The 22,076-nt window shown below is 36.9% G+C and overlaps 3 protein-coding genes across 3 annotated transcripts; 2 read left to right on the top strand and 1 right to left on the bottom strand.

Annotated features, from left to right (window-relative positions):
- Positions 1–473: 473 nt before the first annotated feature.
- On the bottom strand, positions 474–4,183 carry LOC127974940 (protein C1orf43 homolog). The gene is made up of 7 exons (XM_052578546.1): positions 3,964–4,183; positions 3,588–3,689; positions 3,084–3,177; positions 2,948–3,001; positions 1,919–2,085; positions 1,768–1,826; positions 474–1,686 (listed from the first exon to the last, which is right to left on the bottom strand). The coding sequence occupies exons 1-7, from the start codon at positions 4,024–4,026 to the stop codon at positions 1,479–1,481; spliced, it is 747 nt and encodes a 248-aa protein (XP_052434506.1). The 5' UTR covers positions 4,027–4,183; the 3' UTR covers positions 474–1,478.
- Positions 4,184–7,730: 3,547 nt separating this feature from the next.
- On the top strand, positions 7,731–16,082 carry si:dkey-92i15.4 (uncharacterized). The gene is made up of 7 exons (XM_052578911.1): positions 7,731–7,868; positions 10,864–13,894; positions 14,066–14,255; positions 14,428–14,526; positions 14,748–14,961; positions 15,217–15,333; positions 15,476–16,082. Exons 2-7 carry the CDS (start codon positions 11,142–11,144, stop codon positions 15,631–15,633), a joined length of 3,531 nt encoding a protein of 1,176 aa, XP_052434871.1. The 5' UTR covers positions 7,731–7,868; positions 10,864–11,141; the 3' UTR covers positions 15,634–16,082.
- A 731-nt stretch (positions 16,083–16,813) lies between these two features.
- Positions 16,814–20,239, top strand: LOC127975113 (aquaporin-10-like). The gene is made up of 6 exons (XM_052578912.1): positions 16,814–17,061; positions 18,158–18,284; positions 18,427–18,564; positions 18,677–18,795; positions 19,300–19,517; positions 19,784–20,239. The coding sequence occupies exons 1-6, from the start codon at positions 16,966–16,968 to the stop codon at positions 19,986–19,988; spliced, it is 903 nt and encodes a 300-aa protein (XP_052434872.1). The 5' UTR covers positions 16,814–16,965; the 3' UTR covers positions 19,989–20,239.
- The last annotated feature ends 1,837 nt before the right edge of the window (positions 20,240–22,076 follow it).

The raw sequence follows: 22,076 nt of genomic DNA, 5'->3' as shown, positions 1-22,076 counted from the left end.
AGGAAAAAATTTATCATATATATAAATCAGCTCAACCATTTTAAACTTTGATAAGAAATGTTTCTTCTGCACCAAATCGGCATTTTAGAAACATTTCTGAAGAATCATGTGACATTGAAGACTTGAGTAATGATGCTGAGAATCAAAGAAATAAATGACATTTTACCAAATATTACAATAGCTAACAGTTACTTTAAAATGGAACAATATTTCACAATATTACAGTTTAAATCTATTTTTAACTAATTAAATGCAGCTTTGGTGTGCATAAGATGAAAGAAAAAAAACCTTTTGAAAATTTTGTATTGTATGCATTAACTTAGAATCTCTATGATATTGAAGAATATTGCTGGAGCAGTGTTAGAGCTGCACCGAACTGAAAAGGTAAGTAGATCTCAAGGAACAGCCCTGGATTACATACTGAACCAGTGATGTCTAACTAGAGGAGAACACTACTGGCAGAACAGCGCAGGTACAGACGACGCAGACAATTTATTAGATCTGATAAGATTTTAAAATACAGTGAAAGTCAATATAGACAGTCTCTTATACAACAACCATATCCATTCATGACTCAAACCACACTTTTTCTTCCTATAGACACATTAACATCAACTCATTTAAAAATTACAATTGCACTTGAAAAGAAACAATCAGTAGCACTCAAGTTAATATTGTTCTCTCAAAAAATTTTCTGCACAGCTCTTCTCATTGATGTGGGACAGGCTCTTATTTAAAAACCTCAAACTGAAGTAGTCTTAGTATAAAATTGGATAGTTAAAGGCTAGTTTACCCATGAATGCAGATTCTATAATCTATTTTGAAGAATGTTGACGGTAACCACTGATTTACATGGCATGAAAAAAAAAATACATTGGAAGTAGAGCTTTGCGTTAGCAAGCAAGCTAGCGCAAGGTTGGGGGTTCGATTCCCCGGGAACACATGATAGGTAAAAATTGATGGCCTGAATGCACTGTAAGTCACTTTGGATAAAAGCGTCTGCTAAATGCATAAATTAAATTTTTACATTTTTAATTTAAGTCAACCGTTCCAACTATTTTGAATTCATGTGTTTGTTCTAGTAAAGTCAATCCAGTTAAAATCTTATCATCTCAGCTAAAGGGTGCTTTGCTGGTGCTCTTAACTTTACACTCCCTGTTCACATTAAAAGGACATCCTAGCCTAGCAAATAAAAGCTGGTAAAACATTAGACAAAAAAGCTCTTCCTGTTAGCTCCATCAGAAAAACATTAAAACTACCAACATAATATTCTTACATTGCTCTCAAAGCAGTTGCACTGACATTTATCTGTCAGATTTGGTCATATATTAAGTCATTCTCAGTGTGATTTGAGGCCATTTGACTGCATCTCCCACTGTTTTCATTTCTACATGAAGGCTTTTCCAGTGAGATCTGAACACTTCTGATTCACAGTTTCTGAGTTGCACTCACACAGTTCCTCAAAAGGATTCCAATCTCTAAAGTGTGCTCTCCAGTGTATTATAGTTGTCTTTGAAGTTTTTGAGCTCCAGGAAGTGTTTGGGCCTCTTGCTGCGCTGTCCGGTGGACGGCAGGTACGTGACCTGAATGGTAGAGGCAGACGACGGGCCGGAGGAGCAGGTCAGATCTTTAGCTGCGGACTGGTGCTGCTGGTTTAGACTGCTGGTGCTGGAGTGGGTCTTCACACTGTGGAGATATCAGGAAGAACAGAGTGAAAAGAGAGATAATTTGAGAGATAAACAGCAATAATTGGCCAATGGTACTTACACAGCAGCCAGTTCTGCCAGATCTTCCTTATACTTCACAAACTCTGTCTCACCAAACACCTACAGGAAAGAAATCACAAGCCTCTTATTTGTGTCCTGCAGCGCCCCCTGTTGTACGTAACCATTTAACACACATTTGCACTCGGACTGACCCCTGTCCCATGGCGAGCGTTGTCATAGCCCTCCAGTAAGCGATCTATTAATGCACTGTGACTTGATTTGAACAGAGAGTGAGAGTTTCGTAGGTTCTGCAGCCACTTTTTGTAGCGGCGGCCGGTCAGAGCGCTAGCACTGCGACAAAACTCCTGAAACGGGATATCTACAGGTGGGACAGAACCAGATCCCATCAGATCAAGCTAGACCGGTATACATGCGGTTTTCTATTTCACAAGCTCATTACAAAATTAAAGTTTAATCAATTTAAAGTTAACACTGCATATTTAATTCAGAAGTTAAAAATGAAATATATATCAATTAAGTGTATAATGTAACTAAATTATAAAAAAATTTAAGGTTCACCACTGTTCAAAAGTTTTGGGTACATTTTTTTTATTAATTATTTTATTCAGAAAGGATGCATTCAATTTCACTTAAGAAAGGTAAAGATATTTTAAATGTTACCAAATAATCTATTTTCAATAGATTATGCTCTTTAAAGAAATACATAATAAAACAGTTTCCACAAAAATAAAATAAAAAGATTAAGCATCACACCTATTTTCAGAAATGATAATGATAAATGTTTCCTGCGTATCAAATCAGCATATTAGAATTATTTTTGAAGAATCATGTGACACTGAAGACTGGAGTAATGGCTACTAAAAAATTCAGCTTTGCATCATCAGAATAATATAAATAAAATAAAACAGAAATCAGTTATCTTACATTTGAATAATTTCACAATACTAGTGTTTTACTGTATTTTTTATCAAATAAATGCAACCTTGTTGAGCAATGCATGTAAGACGTCTTTAACGAACATTAATAAAAAATAAATATCTCACACAAATATCTCTCAATATCACACAAATATCAAATCATTAAAATAAATTAAAATAAGAACATCTAGGCCTTTATATTAATGAGAATTTACTGTAAATTAATATAAAACGTCTTTCCAGTAACCACTGCGCTTGACACGACACAATCTTTGGCTGCACGCGGTCAGGAGAGGGTCTTACCGGAGTCTCTGATGGCATCTAACGCTTGCATTCTGAAGAGGTAATTATAACATCCTGCACAAACACAGACAGACACAAGAGTTCACATCTGCACCAGTATTTACAGAGAACTGCCAGGGCCTTCTGTTCCTCTCACCATTCAGTCGATCATCATCTTTAGAGAGTAAAGGTGGCTCATAACGAATATCGTTCACTTTTGACAAACGGTTATCGATCTCCTCTCTCAGCTCCTGTGAAAGATGGAGCCTTTTTTCAGTGCATTACAAACTTACTAGTACTTGCAGCAAAAAGCATCATAAAGGTATAAACAGAAGAACAATATCATATTTAATGAAAGAGTGGCCAGTCATATTGTTAATACAATGAAAGTTAAATGGATAAATATGGGACTCTCCACAAGAGGACTGAAAATTACTTCATGCCTAAACAATAATTAAGTAGGAAGTAGAAAAAATAATAATAATAAAAATACAAAACATAAGAAATGGAAACATTTTACGGTTTATAATTTTATACCAACGGTTTCCTCCAAAATATTTTAGTTACTACATTAATCCAAGAATGTGGGAAGTAAGGTCTTGAAGGAATTAATAAAATGAAACGTCCTCTACAAAGACAGATGATATTTTGTATTTGATACCTTCGGTGCGTTGTGGCCGAGCGGCACGTGCGGTCCTCTGCGAGACTTCATAGCGAAGCGCATGATCTGTCTCTTCACGAAGATGAACAGCAGCACAAACACCTGCAGAATGACAGATGGCTCATTCAACAAATACGGTTCTGACACGGTCTGCTTTATTTTAGCTGGAATTCCCAGAAGACATAGGCTCAAACGTTAGTGAGCTGCTCATATAGACAGTATTTTTTAGACATCATGGATGAAATTATAGGATGGGCAACTCCTGCTGCTGCAAGTCAGTTGTTATCACTATTAGTCAACTAAGCATTTAAGTATTCAGACTACGTTCAATAATTAAATTAATAAAAATGTTATGGAATTGGGTAGCGTTACTTACCAAGCTGCCGTAGGCCATAACAAGCACAACATTTACACCGGAAAGAGTGTTTCCTTCCGCCATTGTGAGATCCTTGTTAAAAGCTCATGAAAGGAAGACGTCGGTCGATTTTAGTGGTCAATTCAAAAATGTAGCTCTTTATTATTCGAGTTAACAGCAGTTTTGTTGACATCTCTTGGGGTCTCTTCGTCGTATGTTTTGCTCGAAACTTCCGTCTAGTCGTCTGTGACGCCGCCTTGTGGCTTGGCATAAATAACGCAACAACCATTTTTATTGACATTGATATTTTTACATTTATTTCCAGATAGATATTATTGAGTTTACAGGCTAAAGTGGTATTGCTGTTGTAAACACTGTTGCTTTCGTAGAAAAAATATTTGCATCACATTTAAAATATAATTATATTTTAATTCATTTCTGAATTGTTTTTATTTTTATAATGATAATTCAGAGAATGAGAAAATCTGAATAAGCCTTACCAGTGTTGTGATAATTATTTTTACGTGTTAAAAATAAATAAGTACTGTAATATAATAAAAGTTTATTCAAATAACATAAAAAACACCAGACCCCTCGATGCCTGTGAAACTTTTCTCCCTCAAACAGCATGCTAGTGTTACTTCTACACTACAGGCTACACACAGCAATATAAACAACGTATCTGCATGTTCTCACATCACATCGTTCTTGTAAAATAATAATAAGTAAATAAACACCAAAATCACTTCGCTGAGAATGAAACACCACTTACCAGCTGCCACGATGTTGAAAATATCCTCTAGCATTTAAAAAATGCGCGTGCAGCATGAGGAATCTTCCCGGTTGGATGAGGTCGTAGTCAGGTGAACTGTCATCATGTTGGTCATTTTATTTACGGCTAAATTATTATTAATAAATTGTACTAATATTATGATTCGGCGTGGGCAGGCATTCACAAAAGTTTATGTTATTACAAAAAAAAATTGAGGAAATTGTGCTGTGACAAAAGGGCACTTAAGGGGCAAAGGAGCAGGTGCTCAAGTGAACCGGTTCTTTCGGACAATTCGATCAAATAAACCAGCTGAAAAAAAAAATGGTTCACCGGTTCTTTTGCGCTCGATGTAATGCCGTCATTGGCGATGATTGCCCTTCATTCAAGCCTTTGGTTTACCCGCGCTTATAACATTAGCAAATAATCAGTTCAGAATCAATCACCAAAAGAATCAGTTCGGTTCAGATGCGCTCTGTGTCAGTCTGCTTCGCGCTGAATCACGCATGCGCAGTTATCATCAGCTCATCGGTTCTCGAATCGGACGCGTCCGACAGAAACGGTTCTCGGTTCAGTGTATGAATAAATGTCGAAATAATTATTATTTATTATTGTTCTGCGTAGTTTGAAGAGAAACATTTTTGGATCTTTATCCCGATTATATATATTTTTTAATCAGGAAGAGGCTGGGGGGTCAAATGGGGGGTCAAGGCATTTTTTGGCAGGGTCTTGAGACCCCCCAAGACCCCCCCTGGCGCCGCCGGTGAATTCAACACAATTCAATTCAATACAAATCAAATCAATTCAGAATTGCTTTATTGGCATGACTGTAACTGATACAATATTGGCAAAACTTAGTATACATATACAAAAAGATACAAATAATAATAATAATATAATAACAATAATAAAAATTAAATTAACATCACAATAATAGAATGAAATATTATTATTATTATTATTATTATTATTATTATTATTATTATTATTATTATTATTATTATTATTATTATTATCTCTCTCTCTCTCTCTCTGGTTTTAATGGTGGGTCGCCACCAACTTGTTCAGGTGCATACCACCACCTGTACCGGGGTGTGCAACTTTAGGGCTTCATGTATTGCACATAGTTGTAATTCTAAAAATTAAAATAAATAAATAAAACACACTCTCACACACACACACACACACACACACACACACACACACACACACACACACACGCACACACACACACACACACACACACACACACTAAACACACCTTTAATACTGTGCTCTTACCCTGTATCTTTAAGAAAATTAAAGAGAGCCTTACTACATTCCCACATTTTCTCAGCTCCCAAAATCAGCAACAAAACCTTGTCGTCTTCTTCTTTTTAAAGTTGTATGGCAGTTTAACGCTACATCAGTTCAAGCCCAGGGTTTGTCAATAATGTCCACTGGCTTTCAGTGAGGCACAGGTCATATTCAGTTTAGCGAAACAAATATCTCTGTAAATAGTTAAAAACAACACAATTTCATAAATTATTGTATGCATGTCAAATATGCCACCATTGCTAGTATAGCCTATGTAATAGCAAACAAAATATAAATACATTTGTAATGTTTATTTATTTTTTAAGTTTGCTCCTTATCAGATAAATTATTCTCTATTTTTCTTCCTATTTTTAAAGAAAATATTTTTTCCCTCTTTTGACCACATGACGATGCCTTTCACATTCCAGCATCCTATTTTAAGGGAGTTACTCATAAGTGGTATATAGGGTATATAAATTTTCACCAGTACCACTGTGTCTGTCCTTATTCCAAACCACAATGCTTTCTTGTCATCTTTTCCTCTGTGTAAGATTATAGCTCTCTAGGAGCTCACAAGCCAAATGCACATACTGTCAATGTATCCAAACACTATGCACATGGTTTTTCGACATTCTAGGCTTGTTTTCAGTGAAAATGAAGTGAGCTGTCTGAGAACATTTGAACTGGGGGACAGATGATCTTTATCAGATCAACACATTAAACAATGCACTGATTCTTTCAGAAGGAACAGAAGTGGGTGGCAGATGCTTGAAATGACAACAGGGAATGAAATAGTTTCCCAGTAACATCCCGTAACAATCATGACTTTTTCTCAGGCCTTGGTAAAGAACTATGGCATAAACTAGAAATTAAAGCTCTATATATAATACAGACTGTGGTAGAAAAGAAAAAAAGAAAAAGAAAGTGACAGACACTCTGTCCTGTTAAAAATGAACCACACTAACCATTTGTATCCTGCATTTGTCAGATTAGTATGACAATCAGTGCAGAGATAAGCATTCGATTTTTAAAGCTGCAGGGAGGATGCAAAACTATTCAGCAGCTAAGTAGTTAAATTCCTCCACTGTGACGGATTTCTCAAGCTGTTTTGGCTAAACAGGTCATCAAACGACAGAAGATGCTAAAACATCTAATTATACCGTGTGTCCACAAGCAGCTCATCAATGTGGCTTATTTTGTTTACTTCATCATTCCATCCCATCTTTCATGTCATGTGTGTGTTGCTTGAGTTTACTTGCAATCAAAACTGGTCGAAAGAAACAGTTGTCGTTACATTTTTGTCTCTCTGAAACCACAAACCAGCTTCCTCTGCCGTTGCCATCAGCAGTGTGCATGTGTCTGTGATGCAAGACAGACCGTTGAGTTATGATGGTTACTGCACACACACACACACACATTTATTCACAGAATGCTCTGAATGCTTGGGATTTGTGCAGTTTGCTTTGGTTCGCAATATATATGTGAATAATGTATTGATATGTAATGCTTAATGGTTAATTCATCTCTGTTTTAGTTATTTTGGTTAATTGTGGTTTACATTTATATCACAGTGTGAAATCAATATATGTTTATTGATCCTTAATAATAAAAATAATAATAATACATTGTATTATATAATGTACATGCAAAAGCAATATAAAACAGAACAATAACACATATTTTTGAGCTTTTAAAAGGTCTGGCTGTCTCTCAAGCTTCACACACATTTCAAACATAACTCCCGCCCATCTGCTCTCTCTCAGTCTCTAAGCAGCTCCTTTTCCTGCACTCTTCATTTGCTCTTGCAGCTGCAGGAAGTCGAGCAACTCAGCCCACAAGTGTGCCACAGAAATTCACCCAGGTAATCAATTGTCAAAATGTTTTGTTACCTTTTACAATGCATACTTCATTGTATTATTATAATGTTTAATCCAAGTGATGCAGTGTTAAAGTCAATTACACCTTTTACTACATCCTTTAAGGTTGTGCATGATCAGTTTTGCTGTTTATTGGGGCCTACATCTACAGGCTTTTGCATTTTGAATTTATGTACATGATGCCTGATGACAACTAACATGTTTTAAAAAAATCATGTGGTAGCCGTTTGCAAACAGGTCCTTGGCATTTCTGGTTCATGGTTTTCATGATCCTAAAATTATGCAGTATACTATGCCGTTGGTGTTTCTGGTTTCACTTTGGTCATAGCCAGCCTATTCAAAGTTTTTAATCTTCTTTTTCAAACACTTGCATTATTTTGCATTCTCGTTATTTAAAAAAAAATGCTGCTTTGTCATCTGTCATTGCTGTTCACTGTTTGGTGCTTGATACAAAGTAAGTCTTTAGTATTTGCCAACATCTGGCATACCTCTTCATATTGGATGTTTATAAACTCACATTAGTCATATAGTGTTTCATGTAGTGCTGCATCTATTTAATTGGGTCTATTATTAAAGTAGGTCTTAAAAATAGGATACTTGCTCCTCACTACAACCACAGTATAGAAGGTCACTGAGAACTGTAAAGAACTGTGAGCAAGTAAATATGTACAGAGGAAATGCATGAGCGAAAACGAAAAATGGAGCAGATAAAATTACAGTGAACTGATTGGATAAACAGATTTCTTAGCATTAGCATAACGAAACCCAAGTGCATCACTGATGTCAAGACTAAAGGGTGTTGTCTAATAGTACTGTAAATGAGTTTCAGTGCATGTGTCTACTATTTGAAACATGGTTAATTGTCAAAATGCAGAAACTATTTGAATATATTAAACGCAACTGGAGAGTTAATTATGCAGCTGAAGACTTCAGATAGGGCTACTCAATCAGTATGTTTATTTAAACATGATGACACAATGTATAATCAAAGATTAAGTACATACTACATGTCACTTTTGTCTTTTGTAGGCCAACTGCTGTCCATTTAACAGGTATACTGTACATAGGCTCCAAATGTATTATCTAGGCCTGATAGTCCATCTTAACAAAATCCACATTTTACATGTGTTTGCATTTTAATTTTTAAGTATGCTTAAATGCTGTTTCAAACAAACGTCAGTTCATCTTTAATTCACTTTGGGTTCTGAATTCATCATATATGTGAACCATGTCAGGAGGTCTTATAACTCCAGTACCAGATGTCTGTCACGAGATTTTACCACTTTTACACTTACTGAGTCACCAAGAAACCGCGGACCAGGAATGTTCTCATTAGACATGAAGGGTGTGCATGTTGACAGGTGTGTATGTGTGTATGACACAAAGAAACTGAGACACAAATAGATGGAAGGAAAAAAGAAAGAGACACAGACAGAAAGAGACGGGGGAGGAGAGAACGAGGTAGGGAAATGAGAGAGGAAGGCATAACAATCAAAGGGGGTGGAAAAGGGTAAGCATGTCAAACCAGTCAGGCAAGTTCTTATTACAGTAAAAATGTATCATAGAAAAATGACAGGAGTGAGAGAGTTTAGAGGCAAAAGGCAGGATGGGGAACACCTGTTCTCTCAAAAAGCTATAGGAGACACAGCAGTCCTCTAAGGTACGTTACTTCTATTTGAAGAGCTAAAACTCATGTATGGTTAGACTATGTGGCAGGTAAAGTGTATGGCCATTGTTGTTCAAGTGCGTGTGGCATGGGACAACAGGTGTTTCTGTAAACTGACACTGACCTGTTTTCCTTGGAAAATATGAAATGTTGCAGTCATGTGGGACTGGTAATCTTATTTTGCATCCATATCTGTGAAATACAAGGCAGCAGTACAAGGCCATTTGTGGTTATGAGCAACCATGTAACAACCTATATTTACTGTGTCAACTGCTTTCAATCAGTTCAGGTTTATTTTCATCAGGTCTGTATTTGCGCTCCTGGAAGGAGTACGTCACACCTCCTCCTACTTCCACTCTATCTCGGCTCGCTGTTTGCTCATGTCTTTTATTTTAAACATAACTCCTGGCATATATAAATGTTCAGTTTAAGGTAACAAAAGCAATCTTCACAACAGAACAAGGTGGGGCAAACAAATCTGGACAAGACCATTACAAAAATCCTGATTTAAAGTGCTAGCATTTCAGCTGTTGATTCAATGTTGCCCAAAGAGGGTTTAAACTGATTTGTATGGAGATTTGCTTGCACGATTGCATGTGACTATTATCAGATGTTACTGAAGTGTCTGAATGAATTTCAATGTGCTGCTTTGAATAATGGTAGGTGTGTAAGTGAGACAATGTGCAGAGTTCTTGCTAGACTATTTGACATTATTCACAGGTTTAAGATACATTAATCCTCTATTTTTTATATTCCATGTTGTTTATTCACGCTTAAAAAAATCAAGTAGCTTTAGCAATGTGTGGACTCTTACTCTGTAACACATGTGGTGTTTGATAGGATTGTAGTCTGGTGTGTTTGACCTGTTATCTGACTGTGTATCAGGTTTTGTAAAAGAGTTCAAGAGTGTGACAAGTAGCATCAAGAATGCTGTTAGAGTAAAAATACAACGAAATGCCCTGGCTCACTGATTTTTAAACATTGTCAAAATGTTTCAGATTCATTTGCCCATAGTTTCTAAATGTTTACATATGAAGGTATGGATGCCATATACCCAGAAAAGGTTTATGGACTCTCATTGTAATAAATACCGAGTTTCAGTATGTTGAAATCCTGAAGTACTAGAATGAAGTATTTACATTTTAAGTTAGAGATGGTGTAGATTATTGATTAGTCTGGACCAGGTTGTACATTCAGGCCAGAGTGGCAGGGTAATGATTCAATTCAATTTAAGTAAAATTAATGTATTAAAACTTTAATTTAAAAAAATAAAAATCTAACCTCTACATGTTGTTATTGCCTTTACATGACAGAACAAGACAAGGACCAGAGAGTACTGAGATCAATTACTAGCTCTTTTTTGGATCCAGACACCGTGAAAGATCTGTCAGAGGAGCAACATAGTAAAGCTGAAGTTAGGTGGTCCCCTTCACCTCCCTGGATTACAAACAGATTTATTCCAGCTTTTACAATGATGGTAGGAAAATATAGCCAGCCATTACAAGCAAAAAGAAAAAAATGTTTTTTCAGAAGATGTTAGCAACCAGCTTTCAATTCCTACTGTAACGAATACACTTTTGCGACATTCAGCATGAGTTTGCATACTGGCACTTCTGTACATCCGTTTCCTGAATCAGACACGGCTAGCAGCACAACTGAAGGTGCAGAATCATCCAATGGAACGGCTGCACAAAGTCATAGTCAGTTATCTGTAAAGCCGTTTGGCTCCACAACTGCTAGATTCAAAATCCGCTCTGCTAAAACGCTTACTACCAAGGACCTCAGGACAAAAAGCTTTTTTTTCGAGGGTGGAAAAGTTCAAGACTCAAGACAGAAAAGTTATCCTAGTAAGGACCTCAATAAAGCCTGTACTTCAACTAGTTTTACCCACACTAACACTGATGACAAAGAGTCATGTAAAACGTCAAGTAAGGATACACGCAAGGACTCAACTCTTTCCAGCAGTTCTGAGAAGGGTGATGTGAGCGCCAAGAAGTTAAACACTCAAGAAGACAAGAGTCAAGCAGCGAGTGACAGGAGCAGAGGAGATGAGTTGAGGAGATTTTATCATACAAACAAAAGCAAAAGCTTAGACTGGAGAGCAGGACATAGCAACAGAACTGGGACACCAAGTGGGACAAGAGAATTTGACAATTTTATGAGGCGATCTGATTTAGAGAGTTTAGAGAGTACAGGGACAAACGACAAGATAACTTCATACACGCAAGAGAATCATCCCAGTGGTGTTTCACGGAGGATTCAAGCTTTCAGTGTAGCCAATCAAGGGAATCAGAACAGTGACAGAAAGATAAACCCAATCTCTGGAACTACATCTGTGAGAATGAACCGGGTAAATTTAGTTCTGGAGCAGGCAAACAGTGGCCAGTCACTCCCATCCAGACTGAAGCCAAGACTAAGCCAAGGTTCTATTGGAGAAGATAGCAGTCTGTGGCAAGGTCAATCAAGTCTTGATCAGACTGACAATAGGAAAGGATCCTGGGCCAGAGAGCAAGGATCTTCCAATCCTGAGGAAATAACTGGAAATCAAACGATAATGGAAAGAATTGCAAAACTGTATGGGGCGGATGCCAACTCTGACCCACACTCAAAGGATTCAACCAGATTAAAACGCAGCAATACTGCAAATTCTGATAAATCATTTCCCAAATCTATGGACATGGTGGACTCTACTCCAAGTCACAGAAAATACACTACTGACCATGTGTTTGGAACGTCTTTAGATCATACTGACAGCCAACAGGGGAAACCTTCTTATGATACAGAAAAAGCCAGAACATTCCCTAGAGGGTTTTCAAAAACATATTTTGATCGGAAGCAAGAACCCTCTACAAACAGGGAGAACAGAAACGATCAAAGAGACAGTTCTTCTGGGTTAAGTTTTTCAGGGTCATCAAAGCCTAAAAGGAGTACAGAAACGTCTTCTGTCAAAAAACCTCAGTCACTTCTGCCTGATGACAATGAAGAGCCAAGCAGAACGTTGTTTACAGGGTCTTCAAAGTATTGTAGTCAGTCCTTAGAAAGGACCAGAAGTAGAATGTCAGCAAGTGCTCAATACAATGCTCACAGGAACCAGCCTGACAGTTCAAGCATCTCCAGCCAGGGTGTCAAACACCTGTTAACCACATCTGGGGCAATCAAGGAGGAAACTGACAATGACAAACAACCAGATAAAGAGATTACAAAAAGGCTGGACATAAATGAAAACAAGTATCTTGGTGGTTTGCAAGATGGAATCCCCCAACCTAAACACCCGCTAGCCTCAGAAGGAGCAGCACACAATAAAATCCACAAAGAGGAAGAGAAAGATGATGTATTCACAGGTAAAACTAAAGGAAAGATAGGAGAAAGTGTGTTAGAGAAGTCACGTGCACCATCCTCGGAATCTGTGAAGAATACAATCAGCATGTTTGAGTCTTTGGCTCAACAAAGCAAAAGCACACCAGCGATTCTTCGCACCAGGAGGGCCTTTTCTGTACCAGAGCATCCCAAGCATGTGGCTCTAGTTAAGAAGAGTGATTCAGACAAAAATCTACATTTTGGAAATGTTGTAAGGGACACAGAAAGCATAAGAACACATTTCTTTAGCAAAAGCGATTCTAATGAGGAGGTTGATTGCACTCTAGACCCAAGTAGAACTCCTCACTCAAATTCCACAGTCAAAGTAAAACAAACATTACAACAACAACAAGAGACACACAAAAAGAGTGTTGAGCTTGCTCCAGCATTAAAACAAATGAATGAATCAAGAACTGAACAAGGTATCAACATGAGAGATGAAGATGAAAGGAGGAATGTGAATAAAAAACACACAGATGAACCAGATTCTACTATCACTGGCTTCTCAGGTTTCAGAGACATAGGGACAATAGAAGAAAAAGCAAGAATCCCACCAATCTCTCAACAGTCAAATGTGAAAAGTTTATTAAAGCAGAAGTCAATTAATGTAAAAATAGTTGACAATAATGACGATGAAAACACACCAACTAACTCACCCGACAGAGCCCCTCTCACAATTAACATGCAAAAGCAGAGTAGCCCTGGAGCTGTGACAGTCAATGGTACCCATCCCAAAGTGCTGCCCAATCATTTTCAAACTTCTCCTCCTGTCCAGACAATATATTCCTCCCTCAATAATTCTAATAACAACAACACTGAAACAAGGAAGGATTTCACCACAATCACTACTAGCATGGCTAGGTGGAGCTCTGACGAAGAAGACGATGATGAGGAAACAGACACTGAAGAAGACTCTGACTCAGGAGAGTCATCTGTGACTATCACAAGCAACATGAGCCAATCAGAACGCAGAAGTTTCTCATTAAGGTAAATGATAAAAATAGAAAAGTTATTTATTAGACTTAAATGGATTGTCAGCTTAGTTTACAAGCACACACCAGCAGGTTACCGGTTTAAACACCCTACATTTCTTTTTCTTCAATGTATATCTCCACTGTATATAACCCCCTACTTTCTTTCTACATATTTACCTATCAGTTTTGTGGAACTATGTACTTATGGTGGAGTGGACTATAAATCATCAACGGATGATGAAGATTTGCCATCCACACGCTCTGCATCCTTGAGCTCAGACATCTCTGCCTTCTCTTCTGTGACACTGCTGAGCACTGATGAACTTGATCGTTTACTGGATGATGTCAGGGGCTTGGGAGATGACACCCTACAGGTAAAACAAGTTATACACATGTACTTTTTTAATGTATAAAAGCTACAATTTTACAATGAAGCTACACTTACACTGCCATGACGTAAATTTTGTTACAAAAATATACAAAGACAATTATAGACAACAGCTATATCCTTTTGCTATTATAACGTGTACCTCTGACTTATGACAGAAATATGAAGATGTGCAAGTGGTTGTATTACACAAGGAGGTGGGGAGTGGCTTAGGATTTACCTTGGCAGGTGGAGTGGATCAGAATAAACCAGTCACAGTGAGTATCAATGAATGCTATAACATTGACTAATAGAAACAAATCCATGTGATAAAAAAAAAAAAAAAAACGTCCATACAAAAAGTAACAAACGCATGAAAATTTCCCTGATTGTGTAGCTTTAAGTACACCACAATGCCTGTATGTTTTTGACTTTTTGGAAGTCATTGCTATTTGGCTTTAACCTAAATGGCGAGTTTCACTTAAATCTCATCTCTTAGGTCCACAGAGTGATCCCAGGTGGTGTAGCCGCACAGGAAGGCTCTATATTTGAGGGTGCTCAGGTGCTGTCAATCAATGGCACTGCCCTGCAGAACTCCACCCACTGGGAGGCTCTGCGTACACTGAGGAAAGCGAAGGGGCAGGCCATGGCCGTGATTGTTCTTCAGAGTTGTAACAACAGAAAGGAGGTCACTGAAAGACCAGGAATCACAGGTGAGTGATGGACAGATATGAAAGAGTAGGTGGTCTGAAGGAAAACATTTTTTATGCATATGCATGTAGTGGTCATTATGAATGTGAAAGCATCTGAAAATCAGTCAACACTGAGGAAAGGTCTTAGGCTATTTGATAATAACTCTGATTGTCTTGTCTTGTAGACAGATGAGATAAAAACCTGTAAAAAAGCAGAGTATCTTGTGAAATCTGATGCTGATATTTTGTGTGTGTGTGTGTGTGCGCCCCCTACAGGCAGCAGAGTCAGTGTTATTCTGAACAAGTCCAGCTCTGATCTTGGCTTCAGTTTGGAAGGAGGGGTGGGATCCAGCTCAGGAGACAAACCTCTCACTGTACAAAAAATATTCCGTGGTAAAACCATTTTTTCCCAAAATTTTAAGCAATCCCATTCAATACAATTATTCAAACAGATTTGAATAATTTTACAGTTTAGATTGTGCTGAGTCTCATCCCAAGTCCCTCAGTAACAATAAATTACATTACTTGTTTCCAGGTGGCCCAGTCAATGACGTGTTTCCTGGGGATGAGTTGTTGGAGGTGCAAGATCAGAGTTTGGTGGGTATGATGCGTCTTGAGGCTTGGAACCTCATCAAGAAACTGCCCCTTGGTCCAGTGAAGCTCTTACTACACCGTCCTCAGCAGCCACGTTGAAGACCTCCACTTTCCTTCATGCACCTCAATTCTCAAAGAAATTCAGTCATAATTTAAACACTGTTTTATTTTAATGATTTTTGCTGTTACAGGTTCTATGAAGTTATATGCTTGCAAATGTTCAGTTCTGCAATTAGGAAGTATCATTCATCATAGTATTTTGGAGTGTTTTTTTTTTTTCTTTACTGATATTAGAAATTAAGAGCATAAAAGCACTGGAGGCCAGTTCATTTATTTTAAATAATGTTTAAGCTCTCAAATTGTGTTACTATTAATGTAATATTGCACTATCATTCTTTTTCAGAAACCATTACATATGTTTTTATTTTCTTTAATGCTACTATGTACAGTATATGTGTATATGTTGGCTGTACAGCACAAATCTGCCCTAATTTAACTTTTTTTTTTTTCAAATTAAAGACAAAGGAAGCAACTACATTTCTTTCATATGGGACATTTATAGCATTTACATTCTTTTTGTCTGTTTTTCTTTTTTTCAATAACAGAAAATATATTAAGAAATTTTAACTGTCAATCAGAAGATGCTTTTTTTTACAGAAAACAAATTTTAATGAAAATGAATTGCGTTGCTTACAGAGATCTTTCAATACTGTTCCAGTTCGCAGGTTCCATCCCTACTGCACTTTCCTGCCTCCTTTTAAATAAATAAAGAAAAGAAAAGAAAAAAAGTAAAAAGAATAAGAAACAAATTGTTATGATAAATCGTTGTATTTTGCAAAATCAGAGCCTCAACCAATAGCCTAAAACTATATATTTTCTAAACCAATCTTTCATTCAAACCAAGCAGAGAACAGTTAAAATCATTTTACTCATTCTGTAAGAATATACTGTTTCAACTATTGCTTGGTTAAAACAGCAATATTCATCCTAATGGTAACATTAAACATAATGTTAAACATGGACGGTGGCTTTGGGAAAAAAATTTGGGTGAATAAGTATCTGAGCTACATAATTGCACAGTTACCTAATTTATGTATGTCTGCTAATTTACCAGTCCTATCTGATTGTACGGAAAAAGCATGATAAGTGTTTTACAGCAGCGGATCATAGATCACCAATTCTTTCTCTTGCCCTCCTCCCTTTCTCCTAGTCCTACATGATTATTAATGATTTATTAAGGGGTCGTAGTCTGCGTAGACAAGCTATGATGTGGGTGTTGACTGCTTAATGTGGGATGTTTTTACCCTGCAAGTGTATTTAAAAAAGGGTTTAAAGGTTAGCTGAGCTAATAGACACAGACTAAGGTCAGAAGATCATCTCTGAAGAGCGGTACAGTAAATTTTGGACAAAACCTAAAAGACAATCCTAAAAATGAGTCAGGTAAAAAAGATAATTAAGAGGATGAAGGTGAAAAACGAACTGATGCGGCAGATTATGGGAGAGCTCTTAGGCACCTTTGTACTTCTGGTAAGTTTTTGCATATTCACTATTAAACAAACTTTGAGTATAGTTATTGATTTATAGAGGTTTTTTCTCACATACAATTTTTCTATTTTTCAATGCTAATTCATGCTTGTGCAAATTATGTAAACTAATGTTATTTTATAACTAAAATATATTATATGTAAACAATTAGCATGAACCTATATATGCAGTATAAGCATTGCTCATTGTAAGTTAACGATAACGAACGCATTAAGTAATAAAGCATCCCTTAAAAACACATTAAAGTTACACAAAACCAAGTTATTTATATATTTTGATGGTTGTCTACATGCTGCTTTTGCAACATTTATTGGATTCTCTGAACATGGGTTATTATTAATATATTGTTTAATCTCTGAATTTATTATTCAGAGATTTCATTTATTAATTACATTTATTGTATAATACTCTTAAAAAAGGACAGGATGCTGGTAAATATAACAGCAATATCAGTGATATGTCCATGCATAAGATGCAAAACATGCAATTTAGAGTGGCTTATGTCAGTGTTATCATAAATGTTACACCATAAGATAAGCTTTTACAATGGACAAATCGAATGTTCTGTTACCCTAGAGTTCTGTGTGCATGTGCTTTTGGTTATAAATGCTGACAATGTGTTTCTTGGTGCAGAAGGTTTTACCTGATATATCACCATCCATAATATAACAAATAATCCAGTGCAGGGTAAATATTTAAAGTACTATCAGGGCCAGTTCCAATAGAAAAATCACATAATAATTTTTACCACATTTCTAAATATTACCACAGCTGCAATACAGCTGCAGGTAACTGCACTCGTTGCAGACCAAGAGCATGACTGTTATGGGGATATTTCTAATTCAAATAGTTAAAAAATATATAATTGATTATTAAAAAACTTGAATTTACTTAATTAATGTTTCTAACTAAATCTGTCCAGTTAATTTGCGTATTTGTCCTCCACCAATACATTTTTTTTTTTTTAAGTCTAAGCATCAAGCTTTGCATGCCACCAAACATTCGTGTAAAATGCATTTATACACAAATAGATATATATATATAAAAAAATTATTATTATTTTTTTTTTCTCCTGTAGCTGTTTGGCTGTGCTGCAGCTGCTCAGGTGAAAACCAGCAGGGAAACTAAGGGACAGTTTCTGTCTGTAAACATGGCTTTCTCTGTAGGGGTCATGTCTGCCATGTACCTCAGCAGGGCAGTATCAGGTAAACTGCTAACAGCTTGAGCTGTTTTAGGAGCATTTATGCCAAAATGTTTTGTAATATTTATCTTTAATTTTATATATTTTTTTGGACCGAGAACACTGACCTCTCTATTAATATTTGTACTCCTTTATTTCCCCCTTAGGAGCTCATCTAAACCCAGCTGTGTCTCTTAGTTTCTGTGTCTTGGGAGACCTAGCCTGGATAAAGCTGCTACCTTATTCTCTGGCTCAAATACTGGGGGCTTACCTCGCCTCTGGACTTGTGTATCTCATCTACCATGGTAAAAGAAAAAAGGAAAATAAAAATACTTTTTAAAAGATGGTGTTAATTTCAAATTCTATACTTGGCAGTTTTATGTGTTTTAAACAACTGACTTCTCAACTCTCCACCAGATGCGATCATGGAGTTCAGTGGTGGAGTTCTGACTGTATTTGGTCCTAATGAAACAGCCAGTATCTTTGCCACCTACCCAACTGATGTGGTGTCAATGCAGACCAACTTCCTCGATCAGGTCAGCAAAAGGCAATGGCAGATTAGACAAGTTCTCTTTAGTTCATGCAAGCACAGTAGATATAATACTGATATAATAAAATTGTGTAATCTAATCTGAAAGCAATGTGACATGGGGCCAAGGATGGTAACCCATTCTCAGAATTAGTGCTCTGCATTTATACCATCCTGTGTGCACACACACACAAACACACACACACACACCATGAACACACACCCACAGCAGTGTGCAGCCATTTCTGCTGTGGTGCCCCGGGAGCAGTTTAGGGTTTGGTGCCTTGCTCAAGGGCACTGAGACTCAAACCTGCAACCTTTGGGTTACGAGTCCAACTCTCTAATCACTAGGACACAACTTAATCTGATCTAATACAAATTGCTCTAAAGCAATAAAATATTATACAACATTAAAAAGATTTTCAAACATTAATCAATGATCTAATATAGAGAACAGATCGTGTTAGAAATAAAAAAGGCACTCATCTGTCTCCTGTATGTCTGTGTGCAGGTGGTCGGCACAGCCATGCTAATGTTATGCATTCTACCTCTGAACGATAAGAGAAATGCTCCTGCTCCTGAAGCGCTGCTCCCTCCAATTGTAGCAACTGTTGTCCTAGGGATTTCCATGTCAATGTCGGCTAACTGTGGAGCTGCCATAAACCCTGCCCGTGACCTTGGTCCACGACTCTTCACCTTCACAGCAGGCTGGGGCATCGAAGTCTTCACGTACGTAATCAAATCTGTCTACTACATCTATTCATGTCAGATTAACAAAGCCTCATTATCTCTGCACATTTGCCTCTCACCTTTCAACTTGTATCTCCACCGATAAAATTAATTACTGGTTATATCACTTTGCTTAGCTCCGGTGTTCTATTAATGATCTCAGCACTAGTTGCCACATTGGTATTTTCACTGAAGTGTGTAACCAGAGCTTGACTTCTCTCAACAGTCAGTTTTAATTTGTTTCTCTTTTTTTTTGACCCACACAGGTGCTATGATTACTTCTTCTGGATTCCATTAGTGGCTCCTATGGTGGGGGGCGTGCTGGGGTCCATGATTTATCTGGTCTTCATTCAGTGGCATCTGCCTGAGCCTGAGGATGAATCTGAGTCTGAGGGGTTTAATGAACAAACAAAGGTCACTGAGCACAACAACAAAAAGGACGAGTTTTTCCATAAAATGTCTTCACTTTAAAGACCTGGGGACTGCTGAATCTCTCTTCTCCATATTATTTCCAGATACATTATTTGTTTTATACTGTAAATAAAAAAATGGTAAAAGGCTAAAAAAAAAATGAAAGAAAACATACTCAAGGTGGCCTCTTAAATCTTTCACAGAAGAGCAAAAGCCTTGATATTCCAAATGTTATTTATTATTTCAACTCACTTTCATCCCTTCTGAAGTATTAAACTGTGACTTACATTCAACCACACAAAGAAAATTCACATTGTCTTCACATTGTCTGTTGTTTCATAGACGTGAAGTATAGTAGGCCTATGTATATTATATTAGCTTATTTTATTCTAGACCAGTGGCAGCTACACACACACACACTACAGTTTCAATCAAAATTACTCAACCCCCCAGAGACTGCAGTACTTTACAAATACAAGCTTTTCTGAAGATCCAGGATAAAATAAAAAAATTATCTATAACAGTTCACTGGCATATTAAAAGTGATATTGTCAATACTTGTAATACTTTTGAGTTATAAGATTTTTTAATAATACTGCTATGTCAAAATTATTCAACCCCTATTCAACATTGCTGTTTTTAAATCACTTATTTGCATGGTGGGAAATAAAACACAATTAAGCTTTTAGAAACTCTATTAAAAACAGAATTAGCTTGAGCCGTTACACATACAGTTAGCCCATGCATGTGTTGAAGTTGAGTAGCAAAAATGTCAACAGAGATCTCACAAAAGCTAAAGAGAATAAATATTGTAGTACTTTAGAAAGGCTAAGGCTATATGAAGATTTCCAAGACATTGAAAGTTCCTAGAGACACAGCTCTCAGCCTTATTCCTTAGCTTAAAGTGTGTTTTACCAGAAATTCTTTGAGGTTGTGGAAGAAAAAGCACAATATCATAAAATGTTTAATCAGAGCAACTGAGAAAAATCTGCAATGTTAAGCCAAAGACTTGCAAGATGACCCGATGAAAGGAGGGAAACCATTTCAAAGCAGTGTGTAAGAAGAACACTAGACAAGTATTGCCTTAATGTTGAGACATCTTGATAAATACCACTCTTGATCAAGAAGAACAAAGGACAACTTGAACTTGATAAAATACATTTGTGTAGACTTGTGGAGCTCTGGAGGAATGTTATATGGAGTGATGTGACCAAACTGGAACTCTATGGACCCATGGATCAGCGGTATGTCTGCTGCAAAAAAGGCAAAGCTCATAAGCAGAAGAACACCATCTCCATCCCCAAACTTGGAGGTGGATCAGTCCTGTTATGGGGTTTCTTTGCTGTAGAAGGAAGTGGAAATCATGACTGTATGAAGGACATCATGGATTCTTTAAAGTGTCAGGCCATTTCATACAAGAATTGTGATGCCTTTGGTGCAAAAACTGAAGCTGATGATCAATGGACTTTCCTGCAGGCCAGTAATACCAAAGTACACATCCAAATCTACTTCTGCTTGGTTCAGGGATCAGTCGTAGAATGTACTTGAGTGACCTGTTCAGTCTCCAGGCTTAATTCTCATTTCAAATATCTGGTTGAATTTGAAGAAAGCAGTGGCAATGTGAAAACCAAAGATTATCAGTGATCTGGAAGCTTTTTCAGGTGTGGAATGGGCCAAAACTGTAGTAGAGAGGTGACAGAAGCTTCTAAACACTTACAGACAGCGTTTATTGGAGATTTTAAAGAATAAAAGATTCTGCACAAAGGGACATGAATGTTTAGAGCCAATTCGAATTTTCTCAGAATCACTCAAAAGTGTATTAACAAACTTTCTCTAATACTTTACTGAAGCCTTTGTTAAATTGATTTCATAAAATGTTATCCTCCACAGCAAATTGTCTTGCAAGTCAAGGGGGTTGAATAATTTTGATTGCAACTGTATATGCTAAAATTTATGTCAGCTCAATTTATTAATTGTAATCTTGGAGAAATGTAATACAACCACATCAAACTCTCATATTTGTTTGTTGCCTAGTGCTCTTTCTAGTGTATTTGCAGCACTTTTACAGTGTGCACTTTTGTGGTGTACATTAACAGGTTCACAAACAAAGAGTTTTAAAACCTGTTTGAAGCCACTATTGAGCAAACA

Source organism: Carassius gibelio, chromosome B16 (genome assembly GCF_023724105.1).
Source record: "Carassius gibelio isolate Cgi1373 ecotype wild population from Czech Republic chromosome B16, carGib1.2-hapl.c, whole genome shotgun sequence".
NCBI lineage: Eukaryota > Metazoa > Chordata > Actinopteri > Cypriniformes > Cyprinidae > Carassius > Carassius gibelio.
Note: the sequence above shows the minus strand (reverse complement) of the source record. Positions and strands in the feature narration are given on the sequence as shown.